The sequence below is a fragment of the Rhinatrema bivittatum genome, chromosome 8 (genome assembly GCF_901001135.1).
Source record: "Rhinatrema bivittatum chromosome 8, aRhiBiv1.1, whole genome shotgun sequence".
Classification (NCBI taxonomy): Eukaryota; Metazoa; Chordata; class Amphibia; order Gymnophiona; family Rhinatrematidae; genus Rhinatrema; species Rhinatrema bivittatum.
The window spans coordinates 210,133,585-210,151,161 of NC_042622.1; the positions used below are offsets into that span (position 1 = coordinate 210,133,585).

Sequence of the window (17,577 nt, forward strand, 5' to 3'; positions counted from 1 at the left end):
GCACTACATCCATGATGATCCTCTTGGCATTGCATGCTATCTGCATGTTGAGGGCGTGGAAGCCCTTGTGGTTGCGGAATGTGACCCTTGCTGCCTGCAGGTGGCCTTATAGCCATGCATTGGCAATCAATAGCCTCAAAAAGGAAGGGGAAACATTCAATTTGGTACAAATCGGTCATCATTTGGTGTTGTTCCTGAGTGACTAGCACTGGGAAAGATATATGCTGATGTGTTTTCCTGAGAAATGCTGCTAGAAACTGATCTACACATAGAGAAGTGACTGATTGGCTTATGCCTGTCGTGACCTCTAGGCGTGTCTGGAAGGTGCCAGTGGTTAAAAAAGGCCAGGGCTGTAGTATCCTTGAGATGTACTGGCAAGGCAATAGCCTCTCTGAGTGGAAAGGCACAGGTCCTCCTCTAACTGCTGCCATAGGTATAATATGGTTTGTCTTGTTGAACATGAACCTGCACAATTCTTGCTCCTCAGACAGATCCAAAAACTGTGACCTGGTCCTGTATACTCTCTGTAAGGGGGTACCTCCTCTTCCTCCTCCTCTGTTCTCTCTCCCTCCTCAAATGTTGCTGAGTGTCCACAAGATAATACTACTCATTTTGTCTGACACTTTACCACAGCTCAGAAACCCAGGCAGCCCCAGTCTTCCCAACCACCCAGGCAGTCCCAGTCAGCCTCACTCACACACAAACACACAACCCCCCCAGGCAGTTCCTTCGGCCTTTATCCAGTCAGCTCCACTTACATACACACACACACCCAGGCAGTCCCAATTAGCCCCACTCACACCCATACAAACACATAACACACAGCCTCAGTTAGCCTCACTCACACAACCTCCAATGCAGCCCCACTCACAACACACACACACACACACATCCCTGGGCAGCCCCAGTCATGCAGACACATACACACTCTCAGAAAACCTGTGACATCCACTGAAAGGCCCCTCCAACAAGAAAAGCAAACCCTGGATCAGACACAAAGATAGACTCACAAATCAAATACCAAGAGACGCCAAAAAATACTCACTGGTCAAGGACAATGATTTCACATTTAGCACCCCACACACTCTCCCTACACTCCTACCAAGGTGCCCTCTCCACTCACCACCAGAAGCCAGCACGCATACACCAGGGCTAAAAAGAAAAGGAAGGGTTGAATTTGGCGCAGTAAAGAGCAGGTTTAAAAGCATTCGCGCATTCTTGATGACATACACGTATACATTCGTTAGAAAATACCGAAGTGAGCGCAGATGTCTAAACCATGCCCCAAACACTCTCATTTCATGCGTTCTTACTTTTCTGCGCGATCACATGAAAACCCGTGTGGACCTGCCTTGTTCTGAAAGTCATTTCTTTATCTTTATTAGAATTGGTGAATCGCTTAACATGAATCTAAGCGATGTACAAAAAAATAATCATAAAAATTCAAAATGCAAAGCCCCTATTGAAAATTCACTCCATGTGTTTTTTTATTTGTAAAACTTATGGGCCTGTTTTTAAAAAGCATTTCCACCCTTGAAGTTGGGTTTTGCACGTGTAAATGCACTTTACCCGTGAAACAGGCCGATACAGTACAGTGTGCTCCGGTGGAGTGCACTGTTAACCGGCATTTGGACGCGTGTTTTCGACGTGCTAGCATTACCCCTTATTCAGTAAGGGGTGATAGCGCGTCGAAAACGCACGTCCAACCCCCCTGAGACTAATAGCGCCCGCAACATGCAAATGCATGTTGATGGCCCTATTAGTCATTCCCGCGCGATACAGTAAGTAAAATGTGCAGCCAAGCCGCACATTTTACTTTAAGAAATTAGCGCCTACCCAAAGGTAGGCATTAATTTCTGCCGGTGCCAGGGAAGTGCACAGAAAAGCAGTAAAAACTGCTTTTCTGTGCACCCTTCGACTTAATATGAAAACTGGATGCTCAGTTTTGCTGGCGTCCGGTTTCCGAACCTGTGGCTGTCAGCGGGTGTAAGAACCGACGCCAGCAAAATTGAACGTCGGCTGTCAAACTCGCTGACAGCCACCACTCCTGTCCAAAAAGGGCGCTAGGGACACGCTAGTGTCTCTAGCGCCTCTTTTTACCGTGGGCCCTAATTTAAATAAATTGACTGAATCGCGCACATAGGAGAGTGGCCTGTGCGCGCGCCGGGAGAGCAGGCGCTTGCCTGCTCTCCCGCGATTTTTACTGTATCGACCCGTAAGTGGGCTTTTGAAAATAGCTACAACATATGCCATTTAATTGTCCATAGATTTTCCCCCATAAAGTGCACTTCTTTCTTTCTTAATTTATATTTAATGACATTTTTTATTTGTTTTTATTAAAAATTACCCAAAGCGATGTACATATATTAAAACAATAAAAACAGTAAAACAATATACAGAATCAAAACGAACTTCACTAGATCTCAATTAGCAGATTAATAGATAATCCCTTGAAAAAGCTTTTCACATGAACCATGTCTTCAGCTTTTTCCTAAACTGCTTCAGATCTTTCTCCTCCCTCAATTCCAGAGGCAGTGCATTGCACAAATCTGGGACAACTTTACATGGGTAAATGGGCTTTTGAAAATGGTTACGATAGTGTGTTATATTTGCACATGGAACTCCTTTGAAAATTACCCTTTTAGTGCGTAAAATGTGTCTAGGCAGTTTTACTGGGATAATTTTCAAAGCAAAAGTACATGCATAAAACGTACAAGGAAGCTGCAGACTTTAATCCATCTGAAAGTGATCTCCTTCCAGGGTAATTTTCAAAGGCACTTCCGGGGATAAAACAGCACTTTCCCCGCTGAAATGGCTTGTTATAAACTGTTCCATGTGTAAACTTCCACGCCCGTGTCCTATATGCGCGTAACTTTTTCTGGAATGAGCGGAGGTGTTTCCTGGGGGGGAGTACAGAGAAGGGAGCATTTGGACCTGTGGGCATACTTTTGGATTTTCAAAAACATGCACGCAAATCTCCTTAAAACATTTCTAGGTACAAATTAGCAGGTGTGCATGTGTACGGGTTTGTTTGGGTGGGGATCATTTTCAAAGCGAACATACGCTTGTAAGTTTGCTTTAAAAACGTGTAACTTATGTATTTTTGCCAGCTTTCTTGTGTGGACTGTTACAAGATGATGCCTTTTAAGGATTGATTTCCAAACTGCTTTATTCTCACAAAACCCTGTTTTATGCACGTAAATTACACTTTGAAAATCAACCTGGGGGTTCAACGTGTAAACGTGTGTGCAGAGCCTGATTTCACATGGACTTTTATCCGCAGTTGAAGTAAGCGTTCTGGGCAAGAAAATTGACATGCATGCTTTCGATTTTCAAAGGCACGCCCATAAATCTACAGGCACAAAGTTACACCTGCTCGTGAATGTCCACGTTGTACGTGTATGTCCATGCGCGCACCTAGTGTGAACCCACAGATTTTCAAAGCAGATTTAATGCACATAAATGGTTTTGAAACTAAAAAGCATCTGCAGGCTTTAGCCTTATGCAGGGGGGGGTTATAAAATTACCCTGTCTGTAATTATCTTTCTTTGCTGAGGCAGGTCTAACACCCTTTTTTTTTTTTATTCTCTCTCCTGCAGTCGGGGTCGGAGTAGGGGGACTGCCCGGAGGTATGTGACTCTGTTTTCTATTTCCATACGTAGTTACACAGCTGATTAGGTTCCGATTGTCTTGTTGCATTGAGCCTTATACTGATCTCCTAGATGCTGTCTCTGTGGGATAAACCAGGAGACCGCCAAGAAACACTGAGCATCTCTAGCCAATTCTGAAGCACTAGGAGAAAGATTCTGCCCCAACCCCCAGACATGACAAAGAGCTCAGAATCACTGGATCGGCACTTTTCGCTGGCGTGTAGCTGTGTACCAGTATCATTGTCCTGTTAAAAAAAAAAACCTCCAGTTTAATTTTAATTTACTGATGTTCTCCTGCTACCATGAATTGAGTACTCTGAATAGATAATCCTTTCCTGTAGAGGTGGCGAATCTGTTTCCCCAGCACTGTGTGTGTGTGTGTGTGTGTGTGTATATGTGTGGTGTCAGGGGAATGAGAGGTTCCTCTGCACCATGTGTGTATGTGTGTGTGTGTATGTGTGTGTGTGTGTGTGGTGTCAGGTGTGTGTGTGTATGTATGTGTGTGTGTGTGTGTGTGTTAAGGGAGGGGGGAGGTTCCCCTGAACCTTGTGTGTGTGTGGTGTCAGGTGTGTGTGTGTCTGTGTTTGTATGTGTGTAGGGGAGGGGGGGCAGATAAAGTAAGGCCTATGCGGTCTCAGAAGCTCAGGTACTGTGCCAACTTTAGATTATTCTTCTGTTGGGCCACTAAGGAGTATCACAGCCCAGAAAGGATCCATGGCTGCTGATGGTTAATTCTACAGAAGACTATGCCATACCTAATCTGGTGGTGGTCTCTGCCAGTGTCCACGAGCATGGGGATAAAGGGCATACAGCTGATATCGTGCATTTGTATCTTCAAAAAGCTTTCAACAAAGGCTCTTAATCAAACCAAGTTGTTATGGGCTAAGAGGAAAAGTATTGGTTGAAAGGTATTTGTATTTTTATTGTGCCAACTTTGAGAGTGTTTCTGGGACGCGGTTAATCGAGTTGAAATAAATAGGTAAAAGTGACAGGGCCTGATGGTCATTGATCGACAATGGAGGAAGGTGACGAGCTGATCATTACGGGGGGGGACAGGTTTCACAACGCTGCCTAGCAGGCTGGGTACTGTTTTTTTTTATACCCAGGTACCTGTATGCAATTAAAAAAAAAAAAAAAAAAAGCTACCCGAGGAGCTTCTCTTTAAAGTTACCTAAGGAAGTGTGAGTTCAACAACACCTGCGCACTTTGCCCCTGCGTTTATTGCACATTTGGGATTCCCGAGGAGAAACTATGCACATGGCATTGAAAATGCGATCGTACGCCACGTAGTTTTCTCCCCCAGCCAAGCACGCCAAGTGATGACAGCTGCATCGTGGAACTGCATGGCTATGCCAAGCTTCTCTGGGCAGGGCGAGGTTGAAACCCAGGGATCTAGATGCCTAATTCCATGATTAAGCGCATAGATTCCTTTTAAAACTTGTATTCAATGGGGGGAGGGATTTTAAACCATCCGCACTGGGGCAAAAGACCATGCGTACTTTTTTTTTTTTTTACCTATGGCTTTGCACCAATTCTTAAAAGGTACTTTCACTGTGAAACTTGCCATGGACGCAAAGAGCACGGGGTCACTTGCACCTGAATTTCCTGCCCTCTCCTCCCCTCTCTATCGAAAGCTGAAACAAGTCTAATGTCTCCCCAACGACCCTAGTGCCACACCGAGTTTGGTGGAATTAGGACCCTGCCCTTCAAACGTTAGAAGAGGGAGCCAAAAAGCGGAACATGCAGACAGGAGAAAGATCCGATCAATCGCTCTTCGCATGGAACCAAGGCTGCGGATTTTAGAGGGTACGAAACAACTCCCTACGAGGAAACACGCAGAGAGCAAGAGATGGAAAAGAGATGACTGAGGAGAGATAGGATGGAGGGTTACGTGGAAATGAAGGTCAATAAACAAAGCACGCTACTTTATCCACAGAGGTTTACAAAATCAGGAGAGGGGTGAGGAATATGGGATTACGATTCACCGTGAACCAGGGGGCAGACACGGAAACTGTCGGGCATCAGGTTTAAAGCAAAAGGAAGGTGCGTCTTCACGTGGCGCGGACTTTAACTCGCTGGAATCATCAGCACAGGACGTTGTGGAGACAGGATGTAACTGGGTTCGAAAAGGGAATAGGCAGATGTTTGGAGGAGATCATTTGCAGGTCATTTAACATAAGCCATAAGGTCATGGCTCCAGAAACCAGACGGGTGTGACAGCAGGTGAACCGCTGCACCCATGCCCTGTTCCTTCTGTACTTCCTCCTAGTGGCTGCTGCTTACCACTGGCCCGACCCAGTTTGGCAAGCTGGCACTTTCTGCCAATGAAGTGACTACGTGGTGCTGTGATTTCTCTGTGCTGCCTATGAGGTTCAGTATTTGCCAGGGTGCAAACGTAGAACGTGAGGACAGATAGGGACCATAAGGCCCTTGTAGTCTGCTCAATTAACTTCCTGTTAACTCTGCCTGTCTTCTCTCTCTTGCAGTCGGGATCGGTGCAGGAGGACTGCCAACAGGAGGTTTGTCATTCTGCTGTGTATTTGTTTTGCATGCTGCCTTTGAAATGAATTGCAATAGGAAGAGGCAGGGTACCATGAGCTGTCAGCCGGGAGAAGTCACAACCAGGCAGAAAAGGTGATCAGAGCTCTACTGCAGAGACATAAGTCAGAGTCATAAGTCAGAACTTTTAAAGATGGCACTGGCCGTCCATTACTCCTACCATGTGACAGGGGCCGGCCAATGGCATGGATACCCTGTCACATGGTAAGGGCAAAGGGCCATCGGCGCCATTTTTAATAGTGGCAGCCGACGACCCGAGAGCAGGAGATCGCTCCCGGTTCTTCCACTGGACTACCAGGTACTTGTAAAAAGTTTTGGGGGGGGTTCGGGAGGGTGGGGGAAGCTAAGGGATCAGTTTTAAAGGGTCGGGGTGGGTTTAGGGATTGTTTTGGTGTGCCGTTTTTCCCGCCTTCCCCCAAAACGATAAGAGAACCCCACGAACAATTTTGTGGGGTTTTCCTATCGGTTTCGGGGAGCCCCCGATTTCTGACGATTTTGAAAATATCGTACGATATTTTCAATCGTCAGAAGCACGATTCACATCCCTAATGTTTATCAGAGAAAATACAAAGGCCAGGCAGGATGGGAGAGCTTGCATGCTTTCTTTCCCCATGCCCTGTCTGGGGCTTGGTTTGATGGCTGAGAATGGAGGGGGGTTCTTCCTAGCTGGGCAGCAGGCCATGGACTTAGCCTCCTCCTTACTCCTTTGGATTTCCAGCGCTAGCAAAGCGTGCTGTTACCGAGCTAAAATGCCACCCACCTTCATTCACAACTGCCCTGAGCGCCCCCTCCCCTGTTTTCCCCTCTGTCACCCAGCCCAGCCTTCGCAGAGGGGTGAAATTCTGACTGAGAGGCACAGATCGCCGCTCCGGGCAGTGGCAGTCAGTCAGTAGGGCCTTAGCGTGGCACGATGGCTGGAGCAGGCTCCCGGGGCTGCGAATGTTGCCCCCTGCAGCCTTTCCACATCGGGCCAGCTCAAGGACCAGGAGCTGGGCTGGGAATCAAACCCGGATCGCCCGTAGAGCAGTGCCAAGGACTGCCATTGGCCCGGTGATCCTCCATGTTACTTTCTTCTTATTTCCCGGAGCAGGCTGGCACCGCAGCACTTTCTGTAGCCACCCCCAGCCGCAAGTCTGCAAGCCAGAACGACCTTTAAAAGGGGCAGACCATGCTGGAAATGCCCCTTCAATGAGTTTAGCAGGTGGATTCTTTTTTTTTTTTTCCTGAAGAAGTGGCCTGGGTGATCATGAAAGGTCCTGCAGGGCTTCTTTGAATACCCTTCACATTGGTCCTGTGGAGTCTCCCGCTGCCTGCCCTGCTGGCTCAGATCTAACACTTCCTGTCTTCTCTTCTCCCGCAGTCGGAGTCGGTGTCGGGGGACTGCCGGGAGCAGGTTGGTCACCCCTCCATTTTCTAGCTTTTTGTTTTCTGATTTAGTGCATTGGCCTGGGGAATGTTCTGTCCAGTGGATAGCAGGGCAGTGACTACGTGATGAGGTCCGACATCGGCTCAGGAAGAGCTGTGTTTGCGCCTCCAATTCCAGTATCTCAGTTTGTCCGGGAGGGGATTTTAAACATTGAGGGGGGGGGGGGGGGGGTCAATGTTCTCTGCGCACATTGCAGTCACCTTTCAAAGGGAAATGATGCACATTGGACCCCCTTCAAAAATCAGCAGCCGTCAAAGTGGGTTCATTGACCACCGCATGCTCTGCATCTGGTAATTGTGCAAGTGGCCCGGCGTGGGGCAAAATAGTTCATGGAAATTTGGAAGATCGCACGTACGCGTGCCGTTCTTCTCCCCGGTCTAAACTCACCCATGGGAACACCTCTCTTGTAACCCGGCTAAAATTACATGCACCATGGAAGCCGGTGCCTGGAGAGGTTTTAGCCAAGCCATCTTATAGGGGTAAATGTCACTGTTCAGCCGGGTTAAGTGGCTTGGAACATCGCCCTCTAAATATGTGTGAGCGGTAAGCCACAGAGCTGCCACGGACCCCTGACCACTGATGCACACTCTAAGGCAGTCCTGAAAAAGGCATGGATAGCAGCTGTGGGGAAAAAAGAGAAACGCATGTGGGGTAGGGAAAAACCCATTCCACATCAAGTATAGGTTTCAGGTAGTAGAAGAGCTTGCTTGCTTATTTATTTGTGCAAAAGGCACTTACAATCCGCCTCTAGCAGAGACCAGCTGCGCCTTTAACCACTAGAGCGGCCCAGCTGAGAAGAGCAAGTTTCCAAGGGAAATGCAAGCACAAAGGAAAAATGCAACTACCCAGCTTTTCACTTTACCCTAAGCGGTCTGAGACCCGAAAAGAGTCGTTACAAAGAAAAATGAGAATGTTATGCGCCTCCACCAGTGACATGAGAGGATTTCCCCGGGTGTTGATGCTACGATTCCAGGGAAGACAGAGCTCGCCGGCCGATCCCAAGGGGCTGCCGTAGTCTCACAGAATCGATTGCCAGTGGAATCGCTGAAACACCTGAATAGATTCAAATGTGCTGAAAAGGCACTTACTTGATCGGGTTAGGGAAAATTACTCCCGTGTCCAATTGCATGAGTTCAAACCTGATCAACTAGTTTGCATCATTAATAAGGCTGTTTTTGTGGTGAACTGTGCCCTAAAGATCCAGACGTCAGCAGTAAGACCCTTCTTTCACCTTTTTTTCTGCTGTAGCTTGAAAAAAAAAGGCTGACAGTTTGAAGGTTGTTTGGTAACAGGAAGCTCTGCTGACTTTACCACCTTGGCCTGGTTTTAGCAAAGGGCATTTGGTAGTAGAGGGGATGGGGAGGTACTGTAAGTTCGTTGTGTAGGTTCAAGCAAGGGCTTTTGCCACCTCAGCGTGGCCTCTCCCTCGGAGCACGGGAAGCATTGCCTCTCCTGTGGCGGTCACCGCAGGCCTGTTTCAGCAGCAGTTCTGTGCCAGAGCTGTATCACGGGGATGGAGAAAGAGAGAGAGATCCTCTTTCCAAACACAGCAGGGTGTGGAGGGATCTGCGATTGTTTCGAAAGCCCTGCCCTATATCAAGCCTGATGTGAGAGAGCCAGTAAGAAGGGAACGACGACCATTTCAGGCCCCAGCCCGAGAAGGGACACATGTTCCCAGAGCCTCCAGTACTGTCTCCTGTGTGTGTGTGTGGGGGGGGGGGGGGGGGGAGGCTCAGTGTCTCGCGGGAGATCAGGAGTTCTGGGTCAATCTAGACTGGCGAAGTTCAGTTGTCCATGATGGCTTTCTTCCTTGAGTTTGTTGTGCTGATGCACCAGGCCTTTTGATCAGGCAGGGAGCCATTTCTTCAAGATCTGGCTCTGGTCTTTCAGGGTTCCCTTCTCTGCCCAGAGTATCTTCCCAGCCCAAGAAGGCTAGAATGAAGGTCAAAGTGGCTTCTATTGCTTTGGGGACAAAATCCCTTCAGGACCTCAGGGCTGAGGATGGCAGCGAGGCAGAGGTTGCTCCACTGGAGCAGGGTGAAATCCCCAGTGTGGAAGATGATGATCCCAGAGTGATCAAGCTGTTTAGAAGAGCTGTCAGTTCTGATAACTGAGGCACTGGCGGATTTGCGAATAGCGGAGGCGCAGGCTGCCCCCATCCCAGATGGTGAAGGCCATATATTTTGGAAGGGCTCAGAAGTCCTGCCAAGGCTTTTCCATTCCACAGGGTTACTAAGTCCTGGTATTGGTAGAGTGAGAGACTCCGGACACAGGGCTTAAGATAGGCAGGACAATAACAAAGCTTTACCTTCTCCCTGAAGAGACAGTAAATCAGTTGAAGTTCCCCAAGGTGGATGCGATAGTCTCTGCTGTGACAAAGAGGACAACGATCCCAGTAGGGGGGAATACTGCTCTTAAGGATGTCCAGGATAGAAAGACTGAGATAAATCTCAATCAGTCCTTTGAAGTGGCAGCCCTGGACTTATGGGTGGCTATTTCTAGTAGATTTATGGCGGGGTCATTTTTATGCTGGGCTCAGCGGATCCTGCTGGGCAACAGAAGTGAGGGCCTAACGGCAAGCGAGGCAGAGAGACTAGAGACTAGTCTTGTCTTCATAGCTGATACCCTCTATGATTTGATCAGAACCTTGGCTGGGGATAGCGGCCTCAGATTCAGCCAGACATCTGGCTTTGCTTTCAAAATTGATATGTAAACATATACTCTAAGTTCATGTTGAGTAAACTTCCTTTCCAGAGAAATCTTTTTTTTTTTTTTTTTTGGAGCAGATCTAGAGAAGTTTTGAATCAGAAGAAAGCACATAAGTTGCCTTAAGACAAGCCCAGGAGCTCCTTCAGGGGTCTTCCCAACAGACTCAAGTTAAGGCAAATGAAGTGTTACAGGCCGGGAAAAGGAAGTCCCTCACCAAAAGGTAGGACTGGTGGTAGGTCTCAGTCCTTTCATACTGGCAGAAGAAACCCGAGGTACGGAAGTGCAGGGGGCAGCCTCCAAGGGTGTGCAATGAGATCCAAAGGCTTCACTCTCCACTTCAGAGAATCGGAGACCATTTGTCCAACTTTTATGGGGAGTTGATCCGTATTACATCAGATCTGTAAGTCCTTTCAATTGTAAGAAAAGACTATGTCATTCCACAGTGAAGAAGAAGGTGATAAAAGTGACGCTAGAACATCTCCAAGCCTTGGAGGCAGTGGTCCTGGTTCCAAGGCAAGAATGGGGCCAAAGCAGGTATTCCGTCTACGTTGTAGTCCCAAAGAACGAGGGGACCTTCCAGCTGATTCTGGATCTGAAACATGTCAACAAAGCCTTAAAGGTTCTGCATTTCTGGATGGAGACTTGCCGGTCAGCATCGCAGTGGTCAGGAAAGGGGAGTTTCTTTTGTTGCTTGATCTCTCAGAGGCATACCTGCATATTTCTATTTTCCAGGACCATTAGAGGTTCCTCAGGTTTGGGGTCCTTGGAGGTCACTTTCAGTTCAAGGTGCTTCCTTATGGGTTGGTGACATCACTAAGCACATTTTCTTCAAGATAATGGTAGTGGTAGCAGCCACTCTATGCAAGGAGGGAGAGCTGTTGCATTCCTAATTGGACGACTGGCTGATCCAAGCAAAGTCAGAAGAAGAGACTCATCTGGCAAATTCAATAGTCTGGTTGCTCCAAGACCTAGGGTAAGTGATCAACTTTGCCAAGAGCAGTTTGCAGCCCTCTCAGGATTTAGACTTAAGTGATAATTCCCTTGTACAAGTCCTTGGTGAGGCCTCACCTAGAGTACTGTGTTCAATTTTGGAGACTGTATCTTAAAAAGGATAGACACAGGATGGAGGCAGCCTAGAGAAGGACAACCAAAATGATGTAGGATCTGTATCGGAAGACTTAAGAGGAGAGACTGCAGGATCTAAGTATGTATACCCTGGAGGAGAGGAGGTGTAGGGGAAATATGATACAGACTTCTGGATACCTGAATTATTTTAATGCACAAATTTTGAATCTTTTCCATTGGAAAGCAGACAGTAGAATTAGGGGTCACAAAATGAAATTCCAGGGCAGACAACTTAGAACCAACATCAGGAAATATTTCTTCATGTAGAGGATTGTAGATGCCTGGAATGTCCTTCCAGAAGAAGTGATGAGGACAAAAACAGTAAACAAATTCAAAAAGGCATGGGATAAACACTGTGGATCCCTAAATACTAGAACATGGAAATGAAGAAAAGGGTGCATGGGGATAATCTGCCCTTAACCAATTAGCTTTCATGATTTTGTCACAATTGCAACATTGCTCTCTGCTTCAATGATGGGGGTGCAAGAGGAATTGGATTCAGACAACAGACAACACTGGTGTTGCGCGTCCCAGCCGCGTTGGTACCACGACCGGGCCTGCTCACTTTGTGCTTCCCTCCACAAGCTCCGGACACTCTTCCCTCGCCTCGGCTGCCAGCTCTCGGCATCCTCTGTACCTCCCCCGCTCACCGACATCTTCGCAGGCCTCACAGCGGAGCTCCTGTTGGTGCTCCACATCCTTGGCCCTGCCCCTAGGCAGATGCGCGGCCCATGTTCCGCACTTTAAAGGGCCCTTGGTCCGGACGCCGCCTGATGATGTCACCTAGTCTCTATATTTAAGGCAAGGCTCTGCCCCCAGAACCTCACCTTAGCAAATGGGTCGTCTCTTAGGAGAAGCTAGTTGCCGTCCTGTGTTCCTGCATTCTTCTTTCTTGCCTGTTCCAGTGTTCCTGTGATCCTTCCTGTACTCCTGCATCTGTTCCTGTTCCTGTCCCACTACCCAGGTTGTACCTTCTCGGACTGATTTCATAGAACTGACCACTGCTTGCCTCTGACCACGATTGGACCGCTGCCTGGAACTGACCTCTGCTTGCTACTGACCACGCTCGGACTGACATCTGGAACTGACCCTTGCTTTGGCTAACTATCCTCGGCTGGATACCCTGGCTTTGACCCTTGTGCTCCATAAGGACACTCTCTTTGCTGCCCCAGTGACCACCAGGCCAGCCTGTTCGGACGCTACACGCGGCCTTCTTCTAACTAGACCTATAGGCGCTGCCTATCATGACCGGAGGATCTCCAGTTCCTGTCTTACTCTATTGGTCTCCGGTTCCCTCCATTCTGGTCTAGTCCAGTTGTTCTCCACAAGCCGCGCACCCTTGCTCGTAGTGGGCACTCCTCTCTGCTACCTCTCCGAGAGACCCTCAGAGGCCCACCTAAGCACAGGCGGTCTGGGAATCCAAGGGCTCAACCCAAGGAGCCCCCAGAATGTTATTTGTGAAGCTCCAGCTAACCTCGTTCTCCTTGTGTGCTCTGCCTCCTGGTGGTAGGCACCCCCTGGGAACCCTCAGAGGGCCGTACCAATCCTGCGCCAGGCCAAGGATCCACCTCCAGTGCAACAACTGGACCCTGATTTTTATGGTCTAGGGATAAAGCACAGGACTGCTTTTACAGCCAAGTCCCAAAGCAAGGCACGCTCAAGCAGCATTATCTGAATTATCAAGCCTACTCACCTCATAAAAATGTTGCTAGCAATATTACTACCCTTAACATAAGGTTTGGGGGTAACCTGCATGGAGTGCCTGTTACTACCATAAAGAACTTGCTGGGCAGTCTGGTAGGACCATTTGGTCCTTTTCTGCCATCATTACTATATTACTATGCTAGAGTATCTGGAGACCCAGTTCGATACTCAGAAGGGCAATGTGTTTACGAGGACAACTAAGCTGCAAGGGCAAGTGTGCTGTTTATTGGTCGAACTGGGGTCCAGAGAGTGGGATTTTTTGCAGGTCCTAGGCTCAATGGCAACAACTCTAGATTTGGTACCATGGACAGCAGCATATATGCAGCCACTTCAGCATAACTCCTTTCTTGATGGAGCACTCTATTGCAAGATTATAAGAGATTGGTGCTTCCAGAATCAGTCAGAAGCAGTCTAAAGTGATGGCTTTTAGATCAGCACCTTGGCAGGGGGCTGGACTTAAGAGTCATCAGATTGGATTATTGTGATGTCAGATACCAGTCTCACCAGTTGGGGAGCGTATTGTCTGGGGAAGATAGCTCAGGGTTGCTGGATGGATGTGGATGCAAAGTAGTCCATCGACCACTTGCAGACGAAGGCAATAAGGAAAGCCCTCCAAGAATTTCTCCTCTTGCTCAAAGGAAAGACAGCAAGTATTTTTTGGACAACATTACTAAGGTGGCTTATGTGAATAAGCAAAGGGAAAACCAAAGCTAGGCAGTATTCCAGGAGGTGAGTCTCCTGCTCACTTGCACAGATCTACATTTTCAGGCTCTATCAGTGGCTCACATTGCAAGAGTAGCAACGTTCAAGTGGAGTTCTTGGGTCATCATAGGGTGGATCCCGGAGAATGGGAGCTGGCGGGCTCAGTCTTTGTGCCAATTGTGGATAGGAGGGAAGGGTGCCACCTGTCATAGATCTGATGGCATTAAGGTGATATGCCAAGGTTACTGCCTTTCTTCAATTGAAGGAAAGAGTCAGGATCCAAATGGTTGGATTTACTGACTCAGAGGTAGCCAAAGGGAGTACTGTTGTACATGTTCATTCCATTGCCAATGATTGCATTAATAATTCAGAAAGCAGAGAGACATCGAGGACCTGTTGTCCTAGTGTTACCAGATTGGTCAAGGCAGCCCTGATATGCAGATCTCATGAAATTCAACAGCAAAGAACCGATGAGATTCAACCCCAGACCAGGTCTATTGCATCAAGGTCCAACTGTGAGGGAAGTCGTGGCTGCCCTTTATCTTGGGGCCTGGCTTTTGAGAGGAAAAGATTAAGATGTGGAGGTTATTTGGAGGAGATCGTAACTATTCTTCTGTAGGCATGAAAGAAATCCACTTCCTTGGCCTGTAGAAGAGTTTGGGCTGCATTTGATGCTTGGTGTGAGAAGAGTGTTTCTCCTTTTAAGACAGCATTTCTGGTGATCCTTTCTTTCTTGCAGAAGGGTTTGGAGAAGGGTCTGGCATTGAGTTCCCTCAAAGACCAGGTAGCTGCTGTCTCGTTATAGAGGAAAAGTAAAGAGTGTTTCCATATCAACTGTCCCAGATGTTTCAAGGTTTTGAAAGGTGTGAAATACCTGTGTCTGCCAATCTGGAAATCATTGCTACCTTGGGATCTTAATCTGGTCCTGTCAGTCTTGTGTAGACCCTCCTTCAAACCTATTAGGGCTTGTACAGTGAAGGATTTGACTTTGAAGACAGTATTTTTGGTAGCAATTTGCTCGGCAAGATAAATTTTGGAGCTATATGCTCTTTCTTGTCAGGACACTTTTTTTTGTAAAGATATTGGAGAGCGGGGTCTCAATTTGCACGGTGCTGTATTTTTTGCCTAAAGAGGTTTTTTTGCCTTTTCATTTGGAGCAATCGGTGGAGTCGCCTTTCTTTAAGAGGTCCAGGTCTGGAGAGCTTCTTTATTTGGATGTCTATCGAGTTCTCAAATATCTGAAGGTGACCAATTCTTTCAGGAGGTCGGATCATCTGTTTGTTTGTTTTTTCTTCGGGTTGGAAGAAGGGAGAAATGGTGATAAAATCCATGTTAGCCTGCTGGATCAAGGAGACTATTTCCTCAGCCTGTTGTTGAACGGGTCTGGTGGTTCCAGAGGGACTTAAAGTGTGATTGACTAGAGCGCAAATGGTATTGTGGGCAGAACATCATTTGATCTCCCTGGAAGATATTTGTAAGGTGACGACCTGGTCTGCCTTACATACTGTTTTCAGGCACTGCAGATTGGATGCTTGTGCCCAGGAATCCGCCTTCTTTGGGGTGAGACATTCTAAGGGCAGGTTCCCTCCCAGTGTAAGGGTGGCTTGGGTACAGTCCACTGGTTCTGGTCCCTTATCGTCCTGATAAGAAAGGAAAAATGTAGTTTTTATCGTGAATTTTCTTTCATTGAGTCATACTAGACCAGTCCAGGATTCCATCCGATTGGCCTTATTCTGTAGCCTGCCTTGGGAAGTGGGGTTTGTTCTTTACTCTTTCTCAGATCTGTGGTACATAGATATTCATTGTTATGTGGTTGAGTTTATGGAGTACATGTATCAGGTCTCATTTGCAGATCATTTTGGATTTGACCTCCTGTTTCTTTAGGGGAAAGTTTCATATGTTGTCTGCTTTGATATATAAATTCTGAGGAGCTGCATGTTGCACATTTCCCTAAGAGGGATGACATCATCAAAACAGTTTTTATTTCTCTGCCTGCATCTGCCAATAGGGGAGCAAACCCATTGCTCTGAACTAGTCTGGTCTAGTAGGACTCAAGGAAAAAACATTAACAGATAAGAATTAAAATGTTTCCTTCCCTTTTTTATTCTAGAGATAGAAAAGAAGAAAACATGAAGTCAAAATAGTTTTCCTAGTTGAGTATATGTCTAGGGTAAAAAAAACCTTTTACAATTTAGATGTGATTTAGGGCACAAACAACATAATCATCCACCCTTGGAAGAGAAAGGGTGCAAAAATGTGTATAACTATGTAAAAACAAAAAACTGCAAATATATAATCGGAGAGCAATTTTCAAAGTCATTTACCTATGTAAATGGCTATTTATGTGGCCAAAAGAGCTTTTTGGAAATTGCCGACCCTGTATGGTGGGTAAGAACAGACACGTTCTTTCACAAGGCGCTACTCTTACCCGCATTCTTTCAGAGGTGTTCCTAGGATGGGGTTAGACCAGGGGAAACTACAGTGTGTGTAGTTTTGTATTTGAATGTGAATTTATTAAACGTTTATAGACTGCTCTCGTCACAAGAACAGACCGTTCGAGGCGGATTACAAGTATAAAAACATGAATAAATTATTAACATAAAAAACCATGCACGTTTTTCAGAGCAGAGTCATTTGCAAAAACAGCAGGTGAATATCTCTATGGGTTCTTTTTCCTTAGAGAGTTTCATAGGGAAAGCAATGCCTGTATGTTCCCTTTGAAAACTGGTACAAAGCCTCACATAAAAGAATCTATGGGCTTTGCATCAAAATGCATAGTTTTGAAAATAGCCCCAACAGAAGTCAGTGTTCCAAAGGCATTTACCTGGCAAATGGCTATTTACTGGGTGAATAGGCTGCCTGATAATTGCTCACCCTGTACATGGGTAAAAGTTGTGCATTGGGGATCAGCTTCATGCATATTATGACCTGCAGGAAAAGTGGGTGGACTCAGAGGTGAGGTTAGGTCAGAGGGGAGGCAACAACTCTTATAGACTTACATTTTCAAAACAATGCATAATGTTTTTCAAGGAGAAAGTGTCCATAGAAAAAGCAGGTGCAAATCTCTGTGGTAAGCATTCTTCAAAGAGAAAGTACATGCATTGTTCTGAAAGTTTGAAATTTTCCTTATCAACCCGCCATACCAGTCCAGAATTGGACTCTACCAGGACCTCCAAAGGATGATCAACCGAGAGCATTTCAAACATTGCATCAGTCCAGATCTGTTGGCACATTCTAGAGAGAGAGATATACTGACAAGGTTTACTGCTGCATAAGCTGATGTACTGTGAGTGATGTCATGGAAAACTTGTAGTTCTGTCTCCCCCTGCTGGTAGGGAAGCATAACCTACTCATCTGGACTGGTTGTTGCAGTCCCGGTCGCTAGGCTAGCGACCGGGTCCTTACCTTTCTCCTGCCTCCCCCGGTCTCGCTGCAATCCGTTGCTCCTGGGGCCTGCAGGGCCGCATGGCAGCGTCTCTCTCCACGTGGAGACGCTGCCGAAGGACGATTCTGACTCCTCCCACTGCCAGGCAACGCGCGCGCGTGAGCAGGGGGCTCTTAAAGGTCCAGCACCCGGAAGTGCTGAACCGCCCTGTTCCTGACGTCAGACGCTGGCTGGCTATTTAAACCATCGTCTGACTTCCTTGCTTTGCCTTTGCAACGAGGTCGCTCTCCTGAGTGCTTAGTTGCTTCCCAGCGTTG

General features: G+C 47.1%; 1 protein-coding gene across 1 annotated transcript in view; it reads left to right on the forward strand.

Moving 5' to 3' along the window:
* The window catches only part of ELN (elastin), a 208,687-nt gene that overhangs the window by 167,770 nt on the left and 23,340 nt on the right, over positions 1-17,577 (forward strand). The window contains exons 29-31 of the mRNA XM_029613541.1: positions 3,600-3,629; positions 6,137-6,169; positions 7,570-7,602. Coding sequence (XP_029469401.1) covers positions 3,600-3,629; positions 6,137-6,169; positions 7,570-7,602 — 96 coding nt within the window. The remainder of the gene's footprint in view (positions 1-3,599; positions 3,630-6,136; positions 6,170-7,569; positions 7,603-17,577) is intronic.